Below are 15215 nucleotides of genomic sequence, written 5' to 3' on the forward strand. Positions count from 1 at the left end.
AATAAATAAATTAAATACTGGAGAATGGAGAAAAAGGGTAGGAAAAAGAGAAAAAAAATTGTAGTGCAAAAAGATATTTCAAGGACAGTTCAGCATCCTGATGGCATGTGGGTAAAAACTATCCCTGTATCTGCTGGTACGGGACCTTATGCTCTTGTATCGCCTTCCAGAAGGCAGGAGGGAGAAAAGACTGCGGCAGGGATGACTAGGGTCAGAAATGATCCGCTTGGCCTTCCTCCTGCAGCGCTGGCTGTAAAGGTCCTGAATGGATGGCAATGCAGTCCTTGTAATATGCTGTGCCGATTTGACCACTCTTTGTAGTGTCTTCCTGTCCTGGGCAGTGCTGTTGCCAAACCATGTTGTAATTCCACCAGTCAGTATGCTCTCAATGGTGCAGCGGTAAAAATTGGTCAGTACAGTGCAGTCCATGCCAAATTTCCGCAGTCGTCGCAGAAAAAAGAGCCTCTGTTTCGCTGTCCTTGTAACCACACCAATATGGTGTGTCCAGCTCAGATCCTCGCTGATATTGATACCAAGAAATCTGAAACTTTTGACTCTCTCCACAGCTGTGCCCCCGATGTGAATGGGTGCATGTTCTCCCTGCAGCCGCCTGTAGTCCACTATCAACTCCTTGGTTTTTGCTACATTAAGCAGCAGGCTGTTATCCTGACACCAGGATGTCATTGTTGCCACCTCTGCTCTGTAGGCAGACTCATCACCATTCTTGATGCAGCCGATAATGGTGGTGTCATCAGCAAACTTAATGATGGTGTTGGAGCTGTTAGTGGTTGCACAATCATAGGTGAACAGGGAGTACAACAATGGGCTTAACACACAACCCTGTGGGGCACCAGTGCTGAGTGTTAGACTGGTTGAGGTGATGTTACCTAGCCGTACTGCCTGTGGCCTGTCTGTCAGGAAGTTCAATATCCAGCTGCGCATGTTAGAGTGTTGTTACTTTTTTGTAGTTGTAAATTGTTGATCTGCTGTCAATTTTTATCAGACAATGAGGATGTGATGTACTGTATAATAGGTTGCATAGAGTGGTGAAATGTACACAGCATAGTGACTTTAGAAATGCACTCAACAGCTAAAAGAGGTGTTTTTTGTGTGGTGTTGAAGCCAAGATGGGCGTAATAGCCCAGAAATATCATCAAGGATAACATATTATATTGGGAGAGATATGTAGCCATCACATTTTTTATCCTTTGTGTACTGATGTGCTTATGCCATCAGGGTCAGACCAACTGAGCTGTATTTGGGATTTTAGGTGCAAATTTTTAAACAGAATGTCTCACATAGAGCTGTTCAGCAACTCTCACTTGCATAACAGTGCATACTTTCAGCAAAACCTTATCTTAATTAAGATTTATCTTAAATGTTTTTTTTTATTTGCAACTTAACCAAATTTGCATTGTTCTTGTGTACACTACCGAACCTTTGATTCTGAACATCATAACACATCTGCTAGCTGTCACTTCTTGTTGTGGGAGACATGTTGTACTCTCAGTAAAACATTAAAAACATTTCCAAGCCTGGTCTCTCTGCCTTTTCTTCTACACAAATGAAATGTATATTTTATAAAATATACAATTGTCGGTGATCATCAGTTATCTTTTGGGTCATCTTTATTTCAATTTAAATGATTTTGGATGATCCACAATTCATATTAGTCTTCTGCTTAGATTAATCTGCTTAGATCCAGCAGACTACAGTCTAAATGTTCCAAAGTATTTAATGAGAATGAGACACTGTTGCAGGCACACAGACGCGCCTACACAAACATACACACACACACACACACACACACACACACACACACACACACACACACACACACACACACACACACACACACACACTACATAGAGTCCATTATGTGTGGTGCATCCTGTCCACATGTCTGTGTTGTGTTTGAATCAGATTAGTCGTAAGTGCAGAGGCTAAGTGTTTTACTGCTGCTGTCTTTGAAAAAACAATTATCCTCTGGGGGGGGGGGGGGGGTGCTGCTATGACACTCATTTAAGGGCTTTAGGGAGATAGGAACAAAATCAATTTACAATACTAAAGAACAACTATCAGGAAACTACATTTCAGCAGGTGTTTCAGCAGGGGCTTCTATGACACTCATTTAAGGGCTGTAGGGAGATAGGAACAAAATCAATTTACAATACTAAAGAACAACTATCAGGAAACTGCATTTCAGCAGGTGTTTTACCCAGTCAACCCCAAAACAACTTATCAAAGTGCATGTGAAAGAACACTTATCCTAGGCAGATAGGAACAAAATCAAATTACAATACTAGAGAACAATTATCAGGAAACTGCATTTCACTAGGTGTTTTACCCAATCAACCCCAAATTTTATTTGTTGGTATGTATAATTCTAATGAATTCACTAACTGGATACTGAGCTTTTGCTAGAAGGTTCTGGCCAAATTGGAAAATTACTTGGATGAACTACATTACAGGAAATTCGTTCCACTGAGTTACATTTTATGACTAACCATTCCATCATTGCCAGGCAACCTGGCCAGCTGTCACTCACCCCCACCGACTTTAAAAAGGGGGTGATGAGGAGAAGCCGCCAGAACCACAGCCAGCGCCTCACAGCCAAGACCAGCACCAAGACAATCCAGCACAGTTCCACCAGGTTCAGCCCAGCTCATGATGAGGTTCTCTGGGATCCACTGCTCCTAGCCCTACTGGGTCTGTCTCTGGTTCTGTGCAGCCACAGCGCCAGCTCACAGCCGGACCTGGACCTGGACCTGGACCTCCGTCACCATAGGCTACTCCAGAGAGCTCGTGCTGCTGGCATGTCAACACAGGTGAGAAACAAGACAATCACAAGAGACACAAGACAGGTGGGACACACAACTGTAGTAAAAAAAAAACAAGCTCTTAGATAAGCAATGACGAGATACACAGCTCAACAGAGTTAAGGTGCATCATACAGGTTAGCACAACACAGCCAGGTAGTATGCATGAAGAGCGAAGGGAAAACTGCTCAGTTAGCTTGTAATGTATGTACACTCTCAACCTAAACATTACAACAGATTCCGTAGATCTGGAGATTTTTCGGGATGCTTTTCTGAAACCAGAATATTTCAGATTTCTAATATTATGCCTCCACAGCCTTTGTGAATGTTAGAATGAAGATGTGTGTATGCAGTGGGTCACACAATATAATCAAGGTCTCCCACTGTCAATGTGAGCATTCTTGTGTGTGATATTCAACTAACCACTCTTTGCTACACTCTCCCCATTTTCTCTTGTTCCGACACAGGAATGGAGTAAGCGTGCGGTGGAGGACCTGCTCTCTCAGCTGTCCCTACCAGAGGAAGAGACTCAGGACAGGGAGGTCTCTACGGTGGGGGCCGCCAAAGATGACCTCCACATGGAACGTTCTGCGGAGACCAACAACATTCCGCCTAAGGATCGCAAATCTGGCTGCAAAAACTTCTTCTGGAAAGGGCGTACTTCCTGTTGAGTCTCCGTCCACTGTTACACTACTCAATCAATGAACATCCACTGCGGTTCAGCCCTGAGTAATCTGATGTAATGGCATGCTGGTTGAGTGGCTCTAATCTCCTCAATGGATATGTAACTTGTGTAAATTATTGAAATAAAAGTAAAGCTTCAATTACATTTTTGGTTCCTCCTTTGTTTTGTCCACTTTATCAACTGATGATAACATACAACTGTTTCACCTCTTTTGGTGGCCTTTGAGCTATTCAGTGATCAGTCAACCTACTGGGAGCCAGTGAATGGTTAACAGCAGAGGAGTTACATGTATCTTCTTTGGCTGATCAAAGGCCGAACGCGCTGCTGCATTCTGAATCATCTGCAACGGTCTCACTAGACATGCAGACAGGCTCGTTAAAATTGTCTTGCAATAGTTTAGAAATAAACTGGGCCTGCACACAGTTTTGTAGTATATTGTGTGAGGTAGTATCTGATCGCCCCAACCATTGAGTGTGAATCGACTGGACCTCGATAAATAAAGTTGGTCATCAATTGTAACACCCAAGTTGAGGTCAATGAAGATGAACCAAGCTGGATGTTAATATTTTGTGGGATAGCCGTATTGAAATACCAGGAGTTCAATTTTTTTGAAAGATTGAGCTGAAGGTAGAGATATCCTGTCAAAAGTGGACTAGCAGCGGAATGGCAACATTGTCTATGATAACATATTCAAAATACGTTTACATTTAAATGTATACTTTTTTTTATTTTGTATAAATAATCCAAACAGATATCACATCAAGAGTAGAGGGCATCACGTGGATTGACGTAACTCTAGAAAATCTAACGTAACTGGAGAATTACCTCTGACGTAGCGACCAGAAGGTTCCGGAGTAAGCTATTGGAAGGTCAATGAGACCTATTTAACCGAGAGGCAGTTGTGTGTTACCTTACGTCGTTGCTGGTTTTCCGTTTTAATTCATTGTTAGCTGATTCTGAGAAAAGAGACCAAAATGCCAAGAGGCAGTCGCAGCCGATCATCAAGAATGGCTCCACCGAGGTATGAAATACAGTGTAGCAAACCAAATGAATTTACTTTTGATAGCAGGCTAATGTTAGCATGTGAGCACAGGACGACTGACGTTATGTTGCCACTGCTAGCTAAAGTTAGCTTGCCAAAGATAACGTGTCAAACGTAGTTTGAAGTGTACTGACTTAGTTAGCTAGGTGTTTCCGCTTATGTACTTAAACCAACTTGTTTGTGTATGGTAGGAATTTACTTATGTTCATCGTATGTTTGCTATGAAGATACTAGCTATATTAGCAAATGTTAGCAAACATAGGTAGCAATCATGTTGCTAGCCATTACATCAGGTTGTTTTTGGCCACCAGGGAAAAGCTAATTACAATTACTGTAACGTGACTGAATGGTGTCACGAGAACTCAACGCTGGGTTGTGTTTACATTAAAGATGGTTGAGCATGTATGTTGCTTTTTCCAGCTATTCTGCAGCACCTCCTAGAATGGCTTCTCCACCACCTATGAGATCTGCTCCTCCACCATCCTACGCCCCGGCTCATGCTCCTGCCCCTCCATCAGCGATGGCTGCTCCCGCTGCCGCTGCACCAAGGCAGCCCGGGATGTTTGCCCAGATGGCCACCATGGCGGGTGGAGTGGCCGTGGGTTCAGCTGTGGGCCACACATTAGGACATGCTATGACCGGAGCATTCGGTGGAGGAGGACAATCTGAGGCTCCTAAGCCTGATGTTACCTATCAGGTAAGCAGAGAACTTGTGCAAACAAACACTGAATAAGAATGTAATTGAGCTGACATAAAAGTTTACATATGTGTTCTATGATTACAACACTTAAGCTCACTTGTCAGTTAAAGGAATTTGTTTTTGTAAATTCCTTGAACGTTGTGCTTCTGAAAGGGGGAGAACTCAGATGAAATGTAGAAATTCACAATATTCTTTAGACACGACACAGAGTAACCAGAAACCCATGAGTCTCATCAGTCCCTTGGTTGTTCTGCAGGAGCAATCCCAGGGCCAGCCCATGTACCAACAGCAGCCAAGTTACCAGCAGCAACCCATGTACCCGCAGCAACCCATGTACCCGCAGCAGCAGTCCATGTTCCAGCAGGAATCTCCCCAGCAGAGCCCTTGCGGATATGAACTGAAACAGTTTATAGAATGCGCACAGACCCAGAGCGACCTCAAGCTCTGTGAAGGATTCAGCGAAGTGCTCAAGCAGTGCAAGTTCTCCAATGGTGAGTGTGCTGTTAGACAGTGAAAATGAGGAATTAAAGAGATAGGCCCTCAAGGATTAGAGCTGTGTAACCTTTAGGATTTCAGGATTACACTTCACCAGACTGGAACTTCAGATTAATAAAGATGTTTGTGAGCAACATGAGGCAGCTAAGTTGTGCAGACAGAGCAAATTGTTTCAATAATATAGGCTTGCCGCTATCCTACAGACACCATTTTAACTGCTTATTTAATTAATTCTTGTGTAAAGGCTGTTGTGCTAGTACATTGTGCTGATTGGCCAAAGAGTATATGGAAGAGCATACTTACATATGCACCTTTTGATAATAATAAAAACAAATGCAACAAGTCATAATCATCATCTTAATGCTATGTTTAAATGTGATCCTGTGTGTCTAACCTATTCTACTTATTTTTGTTCCACAGGTGTGTCGTGACCACATCAGGATGCTGCTGTTGTATGAACAGAATCAGCACACACACATTAACTCAATAAATGTATAATTGCTTTACCTGACAGACTGTGTGATGACAACTCCATACACTTTAAACAATAAACACTTTAAACAATATTTCGGAGTTAGTACTCTGTTGTCTGTTATCTGATAGTCTTATGACATAGTTGATTTATATATAATTATATTTTTTTTTTGCTGAAATGTATTAATAGATACAGAATAAAACCCGGACAGTATCATGTGAGTTCGGCTTTCTGTGTGTCTTTTTCATCGAATCCTCCCTTTTCCCCTTACAACTAGGGCTGAACGATTAATTGCATTTGCGATTTAATCGCGATATGATAGAACGCGATTTTCTAACCGCAACGTTCGCGATTAAAAAACGTGGTCTAAAAAAAAAAAAAAAAAAATGTTTTTTTTTTTTTTTTTTTTTTAAGATGGTACATTTTGCACACAGTGTTTAAAAAGTGCATGCCTAGTGTTTATACTTAAAATGACTTTTTTTAAATTACTTAAATGCACAGTGGCAAAGCCACCGATTTGTTGTTCTTGTTTCTGTAATGAGCAGTTAAAAAAAAAATGTAAAATTTGGGAAAGAATATTTTACACTAAATGTATCTAATATTGATTAAAAAAAAACAGTAACAGCTGCAACAACAACAGTAACCCCAGTAACAGTTGTAACAACATTAAGTCAGGTCTGATGACTGATAGCATACCATGGCTTCATTCTGGACACCACATCCTCAATGTCAAAAACAGTGAACACACACCACAAAAAGAATATTTTACACTAAATGTATCTAATATTGTGTTGGTCATACTTAAATCATTCATTACGTTTTGTTGGGAAAAAAAGAGGATAAAAAAAAAATCGCATATTAAATCGCAATCGCAATATTTTGGTAAAAAATCGCAATTAGATTATTTTCCCAAATCGTTCAGCCCTCCTTACAACTGATGGGTACTTATCTCAACAACTTCCATACATCATCTGTAGTCAGGCTTGGCTTTGGATGGAATTTGCATTAGCGCATTCACCCCACCACATCTAGCCATTCCTGCTAGTTATGTTCCTACTTGAAGTCTGCCTGTCTTGAGGTGTAAGGATGTTCAGGCTCACAACATTTCCTAGTTTTACCCTATTCTCAACCAGCATGAGGTCATTGTTTTACTCCGCAGGGCCCCTCTTTCCCTCCATTCATTTTCTCTTTAGTATTTATCAATATCTAATTTTCTGAGCTTCTCGTGAGCCAATGTTATTCCACTTTCAGACAGATTTTTGTTAATGTAACAGGGCGTTTATCTATGCCGCTGTTGCTCGCGAGAATGGACTCATGGACGAGAATGTCTTGAAGATGCTGAACAGAAATGGTTCTGGTGTGCATGGTCCTGTTCATATGGCTACAATAATCTCCCTGAAAGGCAGTGTAGGCCTACGAGATGGAGATGGAAAACGGGAACAGCCTGATTTATGGTCTGTCAAATACTGTAAATACTTATAAAACATGGTGCATTATGATATGGCCCATGATATTCTTTATATGCAGAACGAATTGCTCCTTGAAGAATGTTACATTGCAATTACACCATTTCAGACATCCTATCTGAGTTTTCTGTAACTGAGATTCTGAAATAGAGATACGCTTTGAAACTACTCAAACCAGTACTGTCTCGTTAATATCAAGTAGTGTGGGCATACGCAGGGGGGCTGAACAAGAGCTAATAGCAGAAATTTATTTTTGGTTCATGACATTCACAGTTGCCCTTCTGAAGTTAACGGTCGGCGTTCCTCCTGGGTCTTAATGTCGGGACAGGCTATAGCACCAGTTGAAAATTTCAGTCTAAGCTTCAAGCGATTATACTTCATGGATCATATTTTTCAATAACAATGGAGTGTACTGGCTTCTTGTAATAGCAGCTCCTTCTTCAGTTTACAGCGGTCACGACACAACAAGGTAAATGGTATGTTTTTGCGAAGGCTAACAATCACTGTAATGCCAGTGTAGTATATGGGTAATAATTTAGCTTATTACGAGTATGAACATTCTGCAGGCTTACAATACGTTACTTGTACACAAACAATTAAGCTCGCTTGACCATTGATTTCCTGAGACATCAGCCGTATGGATTCTCCTGGAACAGCCGATGTAGCCGATTGAATTACCTTGTCGTGGAAATGCCACCGCAATACACAACATGCTGGCCTGTGTTGCTGTAGCAAATACAATGTAGTCAGCAGGTTTGTTGGGTCCAACATCGTATCGTATCAGTAAACTGTTGCACCGTCATACGAAAGACTACAGTTGTTCAAAAGACAGTGACAGTATACAATCTGATAGTTATAGTCACCAGTAATCGTTGCTAAAAAAATAAACTGGTTATTTTGCATCAGTTTCACTGATATTGCGGTGGAAAATTCATAGATCATACCTATTAACACAACTTCCTTATACCTTGCTACAGCTTGAAAGAAGAGTGACCTCCAACAACTGGCAACATCTGCAGACTGCTATCCAACACCTACCATGACCAAAGAGGATGAGATCCCTGACTGGGCAGGAGCTCAGGAGTTTTATAGCAAATATGACCCCAAAGAGATACTGGGAAGGTACAATTCAGAGTTTTTCATAGCACAGTTCCTAAACTCATACTTATCATTCAAAGCTGGTGACATTCCTAGTCCTATAGGATATATATAAGATATAGGATACAATATCCCATCATTCACTAAAGATGTGCAGAGCAAAGCATTGGATTCTGTAATGACCGGCATTAATGGTGAGCGATGAGATATCATAAAATGATCAGCCTTGCTACCATTTTTATTAACAGTGTAAGTATGTAGAACACATCCTGCCAGCTTGAAGATTAATAAGACAAAGACAGACATTTCCCATGATTCCCTAAACCAGGAACTAAACGTTACATTAGCCCACCACTACACTTCATTTAAATGTTGCATTGCATAACCTACTCGTGCATAAAAGTCTGTGTATAAATAGTGCACGTGTGCTAAGGCATGGCCTACAGTATCATTACCGTACAGTTCACTCGAGCCTATCATGGCATCTTGTTTGTATCCTAGCCAGACTTCACCCTTGTTTGTCAAGAGCTTCAGTGAGAAGAACATCACGTTCCTCCCTCCTTCACCCCTCTAATTTGCTATCTGTGTAATGTAGCTGCCGACACTTTCTTGTTAGTTTCAGTTTTGTTCGTTGCCTGTTCATATTTTCTCACAGGTTGAGTAGTTTTCCCCAGAAAGTGAATAAACCTGAAAATACTACTAACCTTTCACTAATACTAATACTTTCAATACTACTGTACCTATAATAATCCGAGGCAAACATTGATGTTAAAGACTCAACCAATCAAAGTCCTATGTGATAAAGGTGTGTAAATATGTAATCTATTACCTGGGCTAACGCACTTATGTGTTGTTTAACTGGTCAGTGTTCCCATTCATAAAGTAAGTGCAACATTGTATTACGCAACATACCTATTTAGATCAGGGGGGACACAAGACACTCTGCATTCTCTGCCTTATCCACTAAGGGTATGTCAGTTATCATCCATTTCTAATCTTCTACTTTCCTGGGCTGTTGTGTTCTTTAATCTTGTTTAAATTAATATGGAAAGCTTTGTGAACTAGTCTGATTTAAAGTAACATAGGTCATTCATGAAGTTCAGTTCATTACGGGTCTTTTCTTACCTGATTGAAACCTTGGCTGCAGGGGAGTGAGTAGTGTTGTGCGACGCTGTATTGACAAAGGCACCAGCAAGGACTTCGCCGTGAAGATCATTGACATCACACCTTCCGACAAGATGACACCAAATGAAATTGAGGAGATCCGAGATTCGACAGTGAAGGAAATTGACATCCTCAAGAAAGTCTATGGACAAGATAACATAAGTAGGACTTTAGAATATGCTTTAATGACACCTTACTGCAGCCTTACAAAAATATTGCATGTCAAAAATATTCCTTATACAAATGTAGCCGATTTACTGTGCTTCTCCTCTTTATCAATGTTATATGCTTCTACATCTGCAATGTTCATCCTTAGCAGTGACAGCTTAGTTGGTTTGGAACTACAGTTGATGGTTTGGTATCTATGGTTTGTGAGAGAACATTTCCTTTTTTCTTTACAGTCCAACTGAAGGATTGTTATGAGACCAAGGCCTTCTATTTCTTGGTGTTTGACTTGTAAGTATAAAATGTCATTATGAGTAGTAATCTGCTAATCCTATATTTAAGTCAAATCTGTAAATATACATTCTTGAACAATAAGCTATACTAATTTACAATGATTTATAAGCACTGGCATGTAAAAGTGGTTTTGCATTCACAGAATGAAGAGAGGAGAACTCTTTGACTACCTCACTGAAAAAGTTACCCTGAGTGAAAAAGAAACCAGGTTGGAATTTTTTTTGCATCTTTGTTTATCTGTTTAACTTCCATGAACTAAAAACTCAATCTAAAATTTGGATTTGTAGCTGCAAACAAATGTTCTTTATGCCATTGATCAAAGTGATCAGAGAGTCAATGCGAATGTATTGAAAGAGAATTGGTATTTTTATTTTGGGCCTTATTTTCCCATGTTTTTGGGTCAACATTTTTACTAGTGACAAAACGATCGAAATCGAGAAAATGACTGGACCGGAAGAACAATAAAGTAAACTAATGACTGTAGAAACAGTAATTTTCTTTAGAGTTTTTGAGGTAAACAGACACATGTCTATCTCTGTAGGCAGTTCATTGTTTTTAAGGTAATAAACACTTAGTTACAGTTACAGATAATAATCCAGTCTGTGTTTTTATTTAAGATTGTAGATAGTGTTATGGTTGAAGTTAGTAAAGTTAGTTATTCCATGGTGATGGCTGAGTGTTTTCTGTTTGTGCGCCTGCAGGAAGATTATGCGTGCCTTATTATATGGCAACGACAGTACGAGCGTTCTGATTGGCTAATGCGTAGTAATGCCAGCCACATATTGCCCTCCTCACCGGTCAATACGGATCCAATGGCTGAGTCTTCAGTCTTCTGTTTGTGTGCCTGCAGGAAGATTATGCGTGCCTTGCTGGAGGTGGTCCAGTTCCTCCACTCCGAGAACATCGTCCACAGGGACCTGAAGCCTGAGAACATCCTGCTGGATGACAACATGAACATCAAACTCACAGATTTTGGCTTTTCTGTGCAGATCGCTCCAGGACAAAAGCTGAATGGTAAGTGATAGGTGAAAATTCACCCTAGTTAGGGTACCTCAGGACTCCGGAGCTGCATATAAGTATATTTATTAGACAAACAACAATTGCAATCGGGCTCACCCCCAGCACAAGGTTGAAAGTGAAGCAATGATAAACACATCGCACAAGGTTTATATAGACAGAAGTTTAGCATTCAGTAGGGATAACCACGTGGTGGATTTCTAACGTCCGAGGCAAGGATGGAAGTTTTGCAAGGTCGGGAGAAGCACAGTTCGACCCTTCTTATCACTTCTGGTCTAAACATGCTCTTGTACATATGCAGACTAAGTGGCACCTAATATTCTAAGTTACACACACGCAGAAAAGCCATTTCATAAGCACATGATTCATACATTCTTAAGTAATTAACAGTGTTTGCAAATTATCTCCATCAGTAAGACTGGCCTCCAAATCTAATATGGCTCACATTTTTCAGATACTTCTGGAGGTCATTATAGTCAAGTACAAACGTGGAGCACATTATTATTTTTTTATTTTTTTTATGTCAGACACAAATTTTGAAAAATGAGGGACTTGTAGTCTAGCTAAATGGTTTTCACGGCCTGTGTAATAGGTTTGTATTCTCACAGATGGACACAAGGTGTCAGTGTTTCACAGCCAAAGGAACCCTATTATATCAGAGCAGCTGAATCATGTTATTTTAGCTCATGTGTCAAAGGTCAAGATGGAACAGGACACTGACTACCATGCGCTGCTCTCTAGTCAGAGTGCAATGTGTACTGACCTTTCCAAAGCCAACCCTGCGACCCCTCATGCAACCCTGCGAGCATCATGAAGCAGGGCAGTTAGTGGCAGATGTACTATAGACATGATAAAACTGCCTCTTACATCTTCAGGTGTGCTGTATGCAGGATAAGATGACAGATTTACCATGCATTACAAATAAGCATATTGTATTGATTTAGAAAATGATTGAATAACAGATATCAGGACTTGAATTTGAATGAGGAAAACCCTCAACAGAGGGACTTCAACAGAAAATGTGCAGCTTCCATTATCTATCAACAGCAACATAGAACTGAAATGGTGTCTGGCAGTATCTCTCTCAAATGAGAACGTCACAAGATTTGTCTTAAATCTTCACACAGTGCCACCAGGAGGCCTTGAGCGGTATTTAAACAAATGGTATTTGACTCTAGCAAAGTGTGTTATTTTAAGACACCATGTCACACAATCCGCTTGAGTATAATTTATATTTTATAATGTACAATATAATGGGTTTGTGTTTGGCATGCATATTACTCCATTACAGTACTATTGTACAGTTGAACTGCTCTCATGAGACTTGTATAAAATATAGTATGTATCTACTCTAAACTGCAGAAGTCTGTGGAACGCCTGGTTATCTTGCTCCTGAGATCATAGAGTGTTCCATGGATCCTAACCACGCTGGATATGACACTGCAGTCGATCTGTGAGTTGTCAGGCTTTGGCCTCATCTCTAATGAATGTTTTATCTCTCCAGAAAATGGACATTTTACATGTCCTCGTGCACATTGAGGTCACATGAGCCTGACAACTTAATAATTTGTGTTCTGCCTGGCACAAAAGATTAAGGTCATAGATGCACCTGAAGACCTGAATCCATAAATAGCAACAGATGTTTGTTGTCTCTACTTCCACAAGGTTGGAAGAAGCACAGTTCGACCCTTCTTATCACCTTGGGTCCAAACATGCTCTTGCACATAAGTGGCACCTAATAATAAGTTAGACACAAACAGAAACGCAGAAAAGCCATGTTCCTGCTTACATAAGCACATGATTCATACAAGGTATATATTAATACAAGGCACTTGATTAATATATTCTGAAGTCATTAACAGTGTTTCGAAATTATCTCCATCACTTTGTATAATACAATTGTCATCATTTTAATAAAACCAGCTGGCATAATCTTAATATGGCAGTGAGTGATTGACTCCCATGCTATTGTGTGTGTTTCAGCTGGAGCTCAGGGGTGATCATGTACACGCTGCTGGCAGGATCACCTCCTTTCTGGCACAGGAAACAGATGATGATGCTGCGATTGATCCTCGCTGGGAAGTACGAATTCAACTCTCCAGAATGGGACGACCGCTCCGACACTGTCAAAGATCTGGTGTGTTGATTTTGAGGGGTCCAGATTGACTAGACAGAGTTGCACCTGCATTTTAGAGCCTGTTTATTGTAGAAGGAATACACTGAATGTTCCAATTTTCCTAAAGAGAATTGATTAAGTTTCATTGCATATATACTCTGTCTTGCAGTCTCTCTCCAATAATCTGGTGAAGCTGATTTATTTGTTTATGAGTATAATTACACACAAACATAGACAAAAAAAATGTAATCAAAACTTATATTGCATCTGTGAACAAAGGTAGTTGTAAGAAATTAGAACTACAAAAAATGTATAAAACAGTAAAAACTATATGGTATGCCTTTTGTTTGTGTTCCTTATTCAGATCTCTCGGATGCTGGTGGTGAACCCTGCGGAAAGATACACAGCCACAGATGCACTAAACCATCCTTTCTTCCAGCAGTATGTGGTGGCAGAGGTCCGTCACTTCAGTCCAATTAGGAAGTTTAAGGTGAGAGAACACTCAACTATGACGCGGTAGTATTTTAAAGGGGGTCTTTTAAAAGGGTTTTCTTTTAAACCTAGTGTGAATCTAGACCCTATGCTGTGGATGACATTTTTGTAAATGCCCATGCTTCTATAGGTCATATGCATGACTGTGCTTGCCGTCATGCGAATTTATTGCAACTACCGCCGGGCCAAGCCTGTGACGAAGGAGGTGATTCAGAGTGATCCCTATGCAGTGAAGCCCATCCGCAAGCTCATCGATGCCCAAGCCTTCAAGATCTACGGACACTGGGTGAAGAAGGGTCAGACCCAGAACAGAGCCGCCCTGTTCGAGAACACGCCCAAAGCCATTTTACTCTCCATTGCTGCAGAACAAGACGCCCCGCTCCATACGTGGTAACATCCATGGAATTTGGACAAGGTACATTAAGGAAGTAAAGGAAATAGACTTGAGTCATTGAGTAGATGTGATGGCAAAACAGTTGCCTGAATGGTGTCGTTGTTTACTGAACAGAGGGGCACAATACAATTAAATATATTTAAAAGTAGGATAAAAGGTTGCGAATACATGATGTTCCTTTACATGTTACATGAAAGGATCTTCACTGAAAGTGTTGAATATTTAGATGTTACCTGGACAAGTCAATGTTCTGAAGGGTGAATACCCTGTGTTCTAAAGTATGACATGATACTGCATATGCACTGCATTAGAGACATTATATTGATATACAAAAATGTCAGTGTTAGGCCGTGGAGGCTACCTGCAAAGCATTTCCGTGGAAATATCTTATCATTAAAAAGTCTGTCATATAAACCGCAGGGGGTCTAATTAAAGTGATGTTTTTTGTTGATAGATTATTTTTTTTAAGAATGTCTAAAGAAATAGCATTTTTTTCATTTATAAAATGTTTGCACTTAATGTAATGTATATTTCAGTGTTATTTATAAAAATACAGTGAAATGTCCAGATATTTCTTGTAGAGTATTCAGTGTGATCTCTGGGACTGTATTTGTTAGTTGCTGGGAGTATATGCATGTTTGGTATTGCCTTGCAAATTTTACTTCATACAGAAAAAAAAAACATATTTATTGGTGAATGTTATGAATAAACCAAATTATAACTCTTATCCCTTTTACATTCTGATATTGCTGAAACTGTGTCTGTGTGTGTGTGTGTGTGTGTGTGTGTGTGT

The 15215-nt window shown here is 40.2% G+C and overlaps 3 protein-coding genes across 4 annotated transcripts; all 3 read left to right on the forward strand.

Moving 5' to 3' along the window:
* The first annotated feature begins 2516 nt into the window (after positions 1–2516).
* Positions 2517–3648, forward strand: sst1.2 (somatostatin 1, tandem duplicate 2). The gene is made up of 2 exons (XM_012837906.3): positions 2517–2828; positions 3287–3648. The coding sequence occupies exons 1-2, from the start codon at positions 2574–2576 to the stop codon at positions 3488–3490; spliced, it is 459 nt and encodes a 152-aa protein (XP_012693360.3). The 5' UTR covers positions 2517–2573; the 3' UTR covers positions 3491–3648.
* Positions 3649–4329: 681 nt separating this feature from the next.
* Positions 4330–6437, forward strand: chchd2 (coiled-coil-helix-coiled-coil-helix domain containing 2). The gene is made up of 4 exons (XM_012837897.2): positions 4330–4525; positions 4967–5243; positions 5503–5737; positions 6162–6437. Exons 1-4 carry the CDS (start codon positions 4479–4481, stop codon positions 6170–6172), a joined length of 570 nt encoding a protein of 189 aa, XP_012693351.2. The 5' UTR covers positions 4330–4478; the 3' UTR covers positions 6173–6437.
* Positions 6438–7855: 1418 nt separating this feature from the next.
* phkg1a (phosphorylase kinase, gamma 1a (muscle)) lies at positions 7856–15149 on the forward strand. 2 transcript variants are annotated; one of them, XM_012837956.3, is made up of 10 exons: positions 7856–8158; positions 8660–8804; positions 9928–10106; positions 10346–10400; positions 10546–10611; positions 11254–11417; positions 12783–12873; positions 13404–13557; positions 13901–14026; positions 14159–15149. In XM_012837956.3, the coding sequence occupies exons 2-10, from the start codon at positions 8722–8724 to the stop codon at positions 14420–14422; spliced, it is 1182 nt and encodes a 393-aa protein (XP_012693410.1). In that variant the 5' UTR covers positions 7856–8158; positions 8660–8721; the 3' UTR covers positions 14423–15149. The 2 variants fall into 2 exon arrangements, with proteins under 2 accessions (XP_012693410.1, XP_012693409.1); XM_012837955.3 differs by having other exon boundaries at positions 7856–8151.
* Positions 15150–15215: the final 66 nt, after the last annotated feature.

Source organism: Clupea harengus, chromosome 9, assembly GCF_900700415.2.
Source record: "Clupea harengus chromosome 9, Ch_v2.0.2, whole genome shotgun sequence".
Lineage (NCBI taxonomy): Eukaryota > Metazoa > Chordata > Actinopteri > Clupeiformes > Clupeidae > Clupea > Clupea harengus.